General features: G+C 54.2%; 2 protein-coding genes across 2 annotated transcripts in view; both read right to left on the bottom strand.

Moving 5' to 3' along the window:
- ANKK1 (ankyrin repeat and kinase domain containing 1) overlaps window positions 1-5877 on the bottom strand; it is a 7686-nt gene extending 1809 nt beyond the window's left edge. The window contains exons 1-6 of the mRNA XM_031062387.1: window positions 5693-5877; window positions 3255-3549; window positions 2755-2906; window positions 1870-1919; window positions 1631-1786; window positions 676-794 (exon numbers count right to left, since the gene is read on the bottom strand). Coding sequence (XP_030918247.1) covers window positions 676-794; window positions 1631-1786; window positions 1870-1919; window positions 2755-2906; window positions 3255-3549; window positions 5693-5877 — 957 coding nt within the window. The remainder of the gene's footprint in view (window positions 1-675; window positions 795-1630; window positions 1787-1869; window positions 1920-2754; window positions 2907-3254; window positions 3550-5692) is intronic.
- A 2485-nt stretch (window positions 5878-8362) lies between these two features.
- Window positions 8363-10526, bottom strand: part of LOC115948614 — an 8065-nt gene continuing 5901 nt past the window's right edge. Inside the window, exons 7-11 of the mRNA XM_031062386.1 lie at window positions 10383-10522; window positions 10029-10256; window positions 9449-9605; window positions 9018-9147; window positions 8363-8514 (exon numbers count right to left, since the gene is read on the bottom strand). Of these exons, the coding sequence (XP_030918246.1) occupies window positions 8363-8514; window positions 9018-9147; window positions 9449-9605; window positions 10029-10256; window positions 10383-10522 (807 nt within the window). The remainder of the gene's footprint in view (window positions 8515-9017; window positions 9148-9448; window positions 9606-10028; window positions 10257-10382; window positions 10523-10526) is intronic.

Below are 10526 nucleotides of genomic sequence, written 5' to 3'. Positions count from 1 at the left end.
TCTCTGGATATCCATGAGCTTTTCCTCCTTGTGCTCATTTGCTCCCAAACACACACATATTCTGCTTCCTGACTGCATGGCAGCGTCCCAAAATGATTTTCTTTGTTGTTTAGGGACCCCCAAGCCCCTACTTCTTCAGGCCTCTGGTTTCTTGCACAGCTTGGCAAAACCCCCTAAACACCACTAACTCCAAACTCCTATCTCTCCCTGTTTTCTAGGCATAATTACTCCAGTAGCTGGGATTACATTGTGACTATCCAGAAGCCTGAATTTTTTCTTAGCCAGAGAAACACGAGGATTTAAAACGATTAAAAAAAAAATTCTGTAAGAGTTGTTCAAAGTGGAACATCCTCAGTTTTGTGCCATGAACAGAACCCTGTGATTCTGTTTTTGCTTGAGTTTCTTTTAGTGACTGAGGCCACCATGATAAACCCAATTCACCTGGGCAGATCCAGAAAAGGGTTTTCCTCTCGGACTACTTATCATTTAGTGCATTTGTTAATTAATTTGCAAGTATGTTATTCCCACAAGTGAATTACAGAAGCACAGCCTGTGCAGACACCCTGTGAAGGTGCTGAGGGGCACCTTTGGGAGGGGAAAGAGCCTCAAGGTCTGGTCAGAACAAGGAGCAGACTCAGAGGAGTTTCCTGAGAGGCGCAGGGGGGCTCTGCTCACCTGCTGGCTCCTGGAGATGGCCGGTTTGTGGGACATCTTCCTGACCAGGCGCTCGTTCTCTGGGTCCTGCACCAGGCTCTGGATCAGAGCCAGCAGCACGTCGGTCTCCACAGGGATATCTGCCAGGGCAGAGCAGCTCAGCTGTGCTGTGCCCCAGCTCCAGAGCCAGGCAGGACCCACAGGGGAAGGGAGGGAGAAGGGATGAGGGGATGTGTGACAGCAAAAGGGCACCCAGCTGTTAAACCTCAGAGTTGGAATTGGGAGAACTGGACACAAACCCTGCTCATCAACCCACAGGGCTGACCCTTGGCTGATCCATGTTGGAACCCAGGAAATTCCTCTGGCTGCCCTGGAGGACTTGAGACCCTGGCAGGAGGCTCAGAGACCTTGGCACGGAGTCAAAGACACCTGTGCCTTTGATTTTAGCCCATGGAAACACCATTTTTGTGTGAGGAGTTACAAGCCACAAGGGTTTGAACGGAATGATAGTGAATTTATCACCAGGTGAAAATGTAGAATTTTGGGGTTTTTAGAATGGGGGTTCAGGAGACAAGATGGAAGAAACTGGGCGTTTCCAGTCTTTCTCCTTCTTCTTCTTGGCCTCCATCTTCTGCTGTGATGGTGGCACTTTGGGATTTGTTTAGAGTAGAGACAGACTGTCTAACATAGGTGATAGGTATTGGGAAGTTATGGTAAATATTGTACACAAAGTTTTTAGTATAAAAAGATAACAACGCCCTGAGGGCAGTCAGTGTGCCATGAACCGACCTGCTGGAGAGATCTCAACAGGTTGGAGAAAGAATGATAGAGATAATAGAAAATAAACAACATTGAGAACGAGAGCCAAGGAATTCTGCCTCCTTCTTCGGTTTTGGGGCTGGGGAAAAGAGACTTTCTAAGATCTTGGGGTCATCTCGACACCAGGGACCCCGTCAGATCCACGTCCCAGTCCCACCTGCAAAGCTGGGCCTTTGCTTGGGGTCCTGGTCCCAGCACCTCTTCATCAGGTCCACCATCTGGTGGCACTCCCCGGGCCAGTCGTCCCTGACGAGCTCCAGCCCTGGCCTCTTCCCCGCCGCCACCTTCACAATGATGGCCATCATGTTGGCCCCTGGAAAAATCCAGCACATCTGGGTGTTCTGCCTGGGACAAGGGCTGGAACAGACATTCCATGGGTACAGGGTTTGTGTTTACCTGTGTAAGGCTTTTTCTGCATGAGCACCTCCCAGATGACGATGCTGAAGCTGCAGGAGAGGAGAGACTATGAGAACTTGGACATGAGATGCTCTTATTGCTTCTGCCTTCTGGAGAAATGGGGAGATCAGGAAGGAGGTTCTTCAGGAGGGGAGGATTTATCTCCCAGAGCAGAAGGATTTCATCCCCCAGGCCAAAAGGATGAGGCCTTGTGGTTCTGCCTCATGCATCTCCCTTAAGAGTGGGGTCATCACCCTCCAAAGGGTCTGAGCAGGCACTTGGAGCCTTTCCTGGCAAAGTCAGGCTCTCAGTGCCTTTTTTCCACTTTATTCACATTGGGGTCTTGAGCCCTTGGCTCCTGCAAGTTCCTGTGGCCCTGCAAATCCTCCTTTCCCTCTTGCCTTGGGTTACTCTGTGCTGCAAAGGCTGAGGAATTTCCAGACACGGACATGGAGCTCGTGTGAACTTGATGAAAAGCTCCTGGCCCAAAAGGACAAAAGCCAAGCTGAAATCTCTTCTCTGCCTGTTTCTGACCAAAATGAAGCTGAACACTGAGGCAGATAAGCCAATACTAGAATTGTTTTAAAAGCAATCTCAGCAGGGACTGTGATGAAAGAGCAGCACTGGCTGTTTGGGCTCTGATCTCACTCATTTTTGGGAACAGGGTGTGATGGCATCTGGGGCAGAGGGTGCATTGGGATGATGATTATCCACAGAGAACCCCCTCCCTCTCAGTCTCACCCCTGAGGTCGGGGCACCCCAGTGTGCTCCCCACATTCTAGGAGGCAGAAAAGCAGAATTTAAACAAACTGAGGCAGTGTCCAGCCCCCCTTGCTGGGTGTCACAGCCCGGGGACACCCCTGGGTGCCCTGGGCCAGCCCTCACCTGTACACATCGTACTTGATCCCCGGGGGTTTGCTGTTCTGCAGGAACATTTCGGGGGGGATGTAGCTCAGGGTGCCCCTCAGAGCTGAGCTCTCGATGTACTGCATCCTGCTGGACTGCTCCATCCACTTGGACAGCCCAAAGTCAGAGATCTACAAGCAAGAAGAGGGAAGCTGCCCCAAAATGCTCCCACTCTCCCTCCTGCTGTCACCCAGACATCCCCCATCTTTGGGATCAGGGCAGGAGGAGCTGGGAGCAGCTGGAGCTTGACAAAACCCTGACAACCTGCAGCCGCTGAGTGCAGCTGGAGCCTTAAATCCCCAGGGTTGGCCCAGAGCCGCTGTGTGATGCTGAGAATTCCGTGTAATTTGCTCAGCAGCTGCTTGTTAAACACCCCACAGGTCACCATTTCATGGGCTGCTCCTGCAGAACCTGGTTTGCTGGGGTTCTGGAGCTGCCTGGCAGAAACTGCCCGGCTCTGGTGTGAGCAATGGCCGTACCTTGACGTGCATGTTCCCATCCAGGAGGACATTCCCTGGCTTCAGATCCAAGTGCAGCAGGGGAGGGCTCATGCTGTGCAGGAAATTCATGGCCAAGCCCATCTCATGGATCACCCTGAATTTCAGCTGCCAGGACATTCTGTGGGTGGGGAGGATTCTCTCCAAGGAGCCCCTGGCCATGTATTCCATCACTATCCCAAGGGGGCTGTTGCACACCCCGTAGATGGTGACAATGTGCTGGAATTTGATTTTCTCCATCTTGCTGGCCTCCTCCATTAGACAGTTCATGCTGGTCCTGGAAAATGGAAAATAAAAATAAAAATTAATTAATAATAAAAAATAAATAAATTAATTAATTAAAAATAAATAAAAGTTAAAAAAAAATACAGCGGGACCCAGAAATTTTATCAGTTGATTCACAGGCTCAGTAACTCTCTAGTAACTTAGTGACACTCAGCCTTTCTGAGCACTGCCTACCCCAAAAATATTCATCCCAAATTCCCCCTTGAGTTGATGATAATGCTGCCACACAGGGATCTTCTGCAGATTAAAATCTGACATGGATGGTGCTGTGACTTCTCAAAATGAGCTGAGGCTTATTTGGGCAAAATCAGCCACCACAAAGAAAAGATGAAATGCTTGCACTTGTTTCAATCCTTAGCAGTGAGGACAGAGACCCTGTGCTTGTGACACTGCTGAAATGGCTTTAAACTGCCCCAGGGCAGGGTTAGATGGGGAGGAATCCTTCCCTGTGAGAGTGGAGAAGGGCTGGCATGAAATTCCCAGAGGCTGCCCCATCCCTGGAAGTGCCCAAGGCCAGGCTGGAGCAGAGGAAGGTGCCCCTGGCCACTGCAGGGAGGATTGCGATGAGCTTTAGGGCTGCTCCCAGCCCAAAGCACTCCGTGGTGCCATGAAATTCCTGGTGTTCCCTGGCAGCAGGATGCCAGGAACAGGCAGGGAGGATTGAGATGCGCTTTAGGGCTCCTCCTAACCCCAGAGCACTCCGTGGTGCCATGAAATTCCTGGTGTTCCCTGGCAGCAGGATGCCAGGGGCGGGCAGGGAGGATTGCGATGAGCTTTAGGGCTCCTCCCAAAGCACTCCGTGGTGCCATGAAAGGCAGCAGGATGCCAGGAGCAGGCACAGCTCCGTGCCACACCTTGGCCACTCCTGCAGCTCCTCCTGTGCCTGCAGCTCTGTCCCTGGGCACGGTGACTCTGCTCCCAGGGGAACCCTGGCATGGCTGCTGGCTGCCAGCTCTGGCAGACCTGTTCCTCCAAATTCTCCCAAGGTTCACCCCTCCCGACCTTCTGAACGAGTTTGGGGGAGCAGCCAAGCAGCAAAGGGCCAGGAGTGCCTTTAAAAAGCACACCCTGGGAATGGAGCTGAGCTGCCAGCAATCAGGCCAGGCCATTAATTGATCTAAAATGGTTCAGCCAAGCAAAATCTCCTCACACTGAGACCTACCCGCGAGCAATTTCAAGTATTTTACTACAACTGATAAGATACAGAATTAAAACTGATTGTTGTACTCGTTCCCCCCCATAAACAGGAACAAAATGCAAAGGCAGAATCTGCAGAGTAAACTGAGGACAGGCAGTGCTCAGCCTGAACTCAGTTGTTGTCTGCAACAAGAAATCACAAGAGTGAGATTTTTATCCAGGCAGGATTCTTCCAAAATGAAGGGAATAAAGTTTTAAATTAAATAAGTCCATCAACTCTGCTGTTCTTCCATCAGCTCTGCCTGTATTGGATGTGTTATCAGCAGTGGTTGTGATTACCTGGCCCTGCTCCATCTCCAGACTCAAGGTGGGCACCAGAAGAGTCTCTGCTGAGAGAGCAAGAGGCAGAGAGGAGCTGCAGGTGCCCCACGGAGAGGAAAGAGATGTCTGGAGGCTACAGGAGCAGGGCAGCAAAACCAGCTGTAAATCCTCTGCCCCTCATCTTTAAACCTGGGGCTTTTGGTGATTAATTCAGTTTGATGAATACACCTCAGCCCCAGTGTCCGGTGGCAGCTGTAAATAACCCACCAGGCTGCTTTTATCTGTGTGTAAGGTGCTGAGCTCAGCCCCAGGCTTCAGCCCTGCTCTATTCCCCGTGTTCTGTGTGCATCCACACGGGACAGGGAAAGGCAGAACTCCAATTCCCCACTCCCTCTGGGTACACAGCCCTTCCCAAGGAGCTCCTTCTGCAGAGTTTAATCTCCCAATCCATCCAGCTGGGATGGCCAGAGCTGATCAGGGGTTACCTGTCCATGCTGGAGTCCTGCAGCAGGTACGGGGAGCACTTCACTGCACAGACCACCTCCTGTGCTTCACCTGCTACACCTGGCCAATTCCCCACTCCCTCTGGGTACCCAACTCTTCCCAAGGAGCTCCTTCTGCAGAGTTTTATCCCCCAGTCCAGCTGGGATGGGCAGAGCAGAGCTGATCGGGGTTACCTGTCCACGCTGGAATCCTGCAGCAGGTACGGGGAGCACTTCACGGCATAGACCGTCCTCCATCTCCTGTGCTTCACCTGGTACACGTGGCCAAAGCCCCCGCTGGCCACTCGCAGCCACTCATCCTCGAAATCCTCCTTGCTGAACACGGTCAGGCTGCCCAGCCCGCCCTGCTCCGTGCCCATGGCACAGCTGGCTCTGCTGTCTGCTGGGGAGGCACAGGAGCTCCTCCTGCCCTGCCCTGCCCTGCCCGGGGAGGTGGGGATTCACCCCAGGGCAGCCCTGGCTGCTCCTGCCAAGAGGTGGATCCTCAGTGGGGCTGCTCACATATTCTGCTTTTCACTCAGGCTCAGCTCCAGGCTGGCAGTGTGGCTGTGCTCTCTCACATCCAGCACTGGGTGGGCGAATCCTCCAAGAATTCCAGGTGGGAAATGGTGCAAAGGACAAGCCTGCAGTGAATTCAACAAGCCTGTGTGAATTCTACATATGCACACATGGCTCAGCTCCAGGCTGGCAGTGTGGCTGTGCTCTCTCACATCCAGCACTGGGTGGGCGAATCCTCCAAGAATTCCAGGTGCAAAGGACAAGCCTGCAGTGAGTGCTCCGTGCTGAGGGTGGGATTTCTCACCTGGGGCATCGGCACAGCCTGGGGGAAAGGGAGGTGAGGACTGGGGCAGGGTGAGGCTTGGAGGGAACAGAGAAATCCAGCAGGGAGAATTGTACCTGAGAGACGTGGAAAACACTCCAGAGAGAACAGAGGAAAACTCCCCCCAGAAGCAGCTGGATGGAGAGGAGGAAAACACTCCAGAAAGATAAAAAAATGAGTTAGAAAACGCCCCAGAGGTAGCTGGATGGAGAGGTAGAAAAAAACACTCTAGAAAGATAAAGAACAGGAAAAGCCCCAAACAACCAGAACTGGCACATGAGTGCATGAGGCTGAGAAAAAACCTCAGCAGAAATACCAGAAATGTGGCAAACCAGAGCAGTTCCCTCGGGGATAAAATAAAAACAAATCTCCCTGGAAGTGGGTGTTGGGAGGAACACAGGCTGGTCAGAGCAGTTTAACCCTCACCATGTGAGCACCAGGAGCAGCACACACACCTTCAGCTGAAAAGGGGTTAAAAACTCTCTGTGCATTTGTGTCTTTAATGCCTCAGCTCTGTCTGGAGGTAACTCAGTGTCAAATACAAGGTGGTACTGATTTCCTCAGTGCTACTGCAATACAAATAATAATTAGCACTGCTGCAGGGTAATTGTCTCACTGCCAGCAAGCCTTGACCTGGGGTTTTTAGTTCTGTGGCAGAATGTTGAGGAAACCCTTGGAGGAAGCGTGGCCTGGGTGGAAATGTGAGTTATTTGTGTTACGCTGAGGGGTTCTGGCAGTCCCTTCTTTGAAGGAAAGAGGGGAAAAAAGGCAAAAAAGGCTCTGCAGCCTTTTAGGGAGGAAGAACCCCAATTGGAAGGTGATTGCTGCCAATCCCCTGGCACTGCCCGCCCTGAGTGATGCCCTGCTCCCCTCCACTCCCAGCTGCCAACACAGTTCTGGAGCTGGGGACAAGGCCAGGGGGTCCCATTCCCTCCCGTGCAGGCACAGACCAGACAAACACTGCAGGCTCAGGTTTATTGCAGAGCTCAGGAGGAGGGGAACGCTCAGCCCACGGCTGCAGAGGGGCAGCAGCTGCTGCTTCTCTCCCTCCCCACACCTTCCAGGGGCATTTCTGGGCCAACAGCTCAGGAGTTCCAGCTCTGGGGGCAGGAGGAGCAGGAGCTGAGGTCCTGCTGGCCATACCCAGCACATCCCTCCCTCCCTCCCTCCCTCCCCAGAGGTGTTTCCCTGCTCACTCTGCTGCTGTTGCAGCTCCTGCAGGAGGTCCTGGACAGGATGGAGCAGCCCCAGCTCCTCTGGGACAGGGGGATGTGGGGCTGGAGCCTGGAGGGGGCTCTGCACAGCTGTCCTCCCACAGCCACCCCTAAAGCACCCAGGAGAGCCCAGTTTGAGTCCCCCATCCTATGGATGCCTTTCCCCAGTGCATTCCAGCAGATTCTGGAATTCTGTTACTACTGGGGTTCTCTGACCATTAGTGGGGACGTGGAGAGAACAGCAACAGGACGAAAGGGCAAGGAGGAAGGCACTTGGCTCCTCGGAGGTGAGAGAAGCTGTAAACCCGAGGAGACCCAATTCTGGGGCTCTGGCTCCTGTCCAAACACCCAATTCCATCCTTTTCCTCACCACCTCTCCCTGGTGGCAGCTCCAGGGCACAGTGCTGTGTTTCCCTGGTGGCAGTGAGAGCACAGTGCTGTGTTTCCATCCCTCCCTGGTGGCAGCTCCAGAGCACAGTGCTGTATTTCCCCGCTGGCAGCTCCAGGGCACAGTGCTGTATTTCCCCGCTGGCAGCTCCAGGGCACAGTGCTGTATTTCCCCGCTGGCAGCTCCAGGGCACAGTGCTGTATTTCCCCGCTGGCAGCTCCAGGGCACAGTGCTGTATTTCCCTTGCTCTGCCCTGCAGTCTGTGGGCTCTGGTGCACAAGGGAAGGGAGGGAGGAGAGGCAGGCTGGGGGCAGAGGTGGCATCTCCTGCTCCCTGCTCAGCAGGAGCTCTACAGAAGCAAAGCAAACTCAGCTGCTTCTCTGGCGGCCGGGGGAGCTGCAGGAACAGTTCAGCTGCTGGGATCACAGCCCCGGGAGTTCTCCAGGCAGGGGATGACGGCTGGGCTTGGCTCTCTGCCGCTGGTGCAGCCACAGCCCCATCAAAGCAGTGCCCAGGACAGCACAGCCCGCCAGGGCCCCCAGCAGGACGGGCAGCAGCGTGGCAGGAGCAGCACCTGGACACACAGAGAGGGAATGGAGCAGTGAGAAATGTTCTTTGAACAAACAAGCACAGCCACAGGGAGTCAGGGATGGTGCCAGCGAATTTTGAGAAGTCTCTCATGTTTTACCAGCTCAGTGTCGCTCTTTTCTAATAGCTACAAACATCTAATTAACATCAGCCAGCTTCTGTGTTTCACCTATGAACACTCCTGACCTATGGCCGGCCTCATTCTGCTCCAAAATGCTGCAATTCTTTACAGACGGAACATTCTGCCTCATCTTTCTCCCCTTTCCTCCTCCTAAAGCTGGAGTTCCCTCACAGGGTGCCTTTGGAACTCTGTTGGATGTGGCACTGATGAACCCCCACATCTGGGATCCAGGGAGGCCAAAGCAAAGGTCAGGAGTTGTTGGGATATAACTTAATCAAGAAAAGTTATTTAAAATGTGCTGGTTTTCCTGCAGCAGGGAAAGCTGAGCAAAAACCTCTGCAAGAGAAATGAAACCAGGAGAGCCTCACCTTCCTCTGGCTTGTACAGAAACCTGTTGTTCATCCTCCAGACGGGCCCGAGGGAGACCAGCCTGTGCAGGTTTCCATGGCTGGTCCTGTCACTGGGCTGGGCAAGGGGCTCCACACTTTCCAAGCAGTCCTGGGAAAGAGATGGAAACACCTGGGAGTGTCCTGAACAGAACTTCCTGCCCCAAGCCCTCCTCAGTCTTTTCCACGTCTGTTGTTGTTCCAAAAGGTGAATTTCCAAGCCTTGGACTAGCACATGTGTAAATCTTTATTCCCTGATTTCCTTTTCTTAGGGATTAGCAACTATTCCCACCCTTCCACACCATTAACTCCTCTCCCAGAGTTTAACCAGGGATTGGCCATGGGGTGACCTTGGTGTGGAGGCTCTGGAAGCATCAAGTCCCTCCTGATTTGGTGGGATCCCCCCTCAGTACCTGCTCACACCCTGGCTGGCCTGGCAGGCAGACCCTCAGCTCGCAGTGCAGGTAGGCCACGGAGTGGTTCAGCATCTGGAACAGCTGGATGGAGAAGCTGGTGGCCCTGGAGCTGCCGCCCTCCAGCAGCTGGATGTGTCTGCACTCCAAGGGCAGCCTGGCAGGGGCAAACAGCAAACAGCTCCAGATCCCAGCTCAAACTGCACAGCCCAGCCCTGCAGCCCTGTCTGAGGAGCAGGAAAATCCAGCAACACCAGCACTCCCTGCTGGAGCTGCCCTGCTCAGAGCCCAGAGCAGCAGAGCTGTTTCCAGAGATTGGTTTTGCTGTGGTGTGCCCATCACCCCCTGAGCTGCTGGAACCCACATTTCACCCCCCTGTGGGTTTACAAACCCTGAGCAATGACCCTCCCATGTCCTGGGGGGCTGAAATAAATGGGATGTGAGGTTCCAAATGGCTGGCACCCCTGGGTGTGCCTCCGCAGCAGGAAGGGGATGCTGCACCCCTGTGACAGGCCCCGGGGGGAGCAGGATGGGTTATTTCCATAAATCCTAAACAAAGGGAGGTGTTCCCCGTTCCCACCTGCGGAAGAGGCAGCAGTGAGCCCCCGCAGCCCCGGGGCTGGCCGAGGGGGTCACGCAGCACGAGTGCAGCTGCAGCAGGGCCCGGCTGCTGTCGCTCTGCAGGGCCACCAGAGCCACGAAGGTGTCGTGGGGCTGCTCCGAGCGCGGCTCCGCGGCGGCTGCGGGGCTCAGGCTCAGCCGCACCGAGTGGTTCCCGACACCGCAGGAATCGCTCACGATGGCGAGCCTGGGGACAAAGGAGAAAAGGGAATAGGATGAAAGGGAATCGGATGAAAAAGGGAATCGGATGAAAAAGGGAATAGGATGAAAGGCAGGCAGCAGCAGCCAAAGGGAGCCAGCCCGCGCTACTTGCCCGTCCAGCGCGGTGACATCCGAGCGCAGCCCCCTGTTCTGGTGCCACTCGCTCCGCAGCGCTCCGGGCTCCGGGGTCACCGCTGTCCCCAGGGCTTCAGCTGCTCCGTCCGTCACCTCCCTGGTCCAGCCCTCCTCCTCCTCC

The sequence above is a fragment of the Geospiza fortis genome, unplaced genomic scaffold (genome assembly GCF_000277835.1).
Source record: "Geospiza fortis unplaced genomic scaffold, GeoFor_1.0 scaffold183, whole genome shotgun sequence".
NCBI lineage: Eukaryota > Metazoa > Chordata > Aves > Passeriformes > Thraupidae > Geospiza > Geospiza fortis.
Note: the sequence above shows the minus strand (reverse complement) of the source record. Positions and strands in the feature narration are given on the sequence as shown.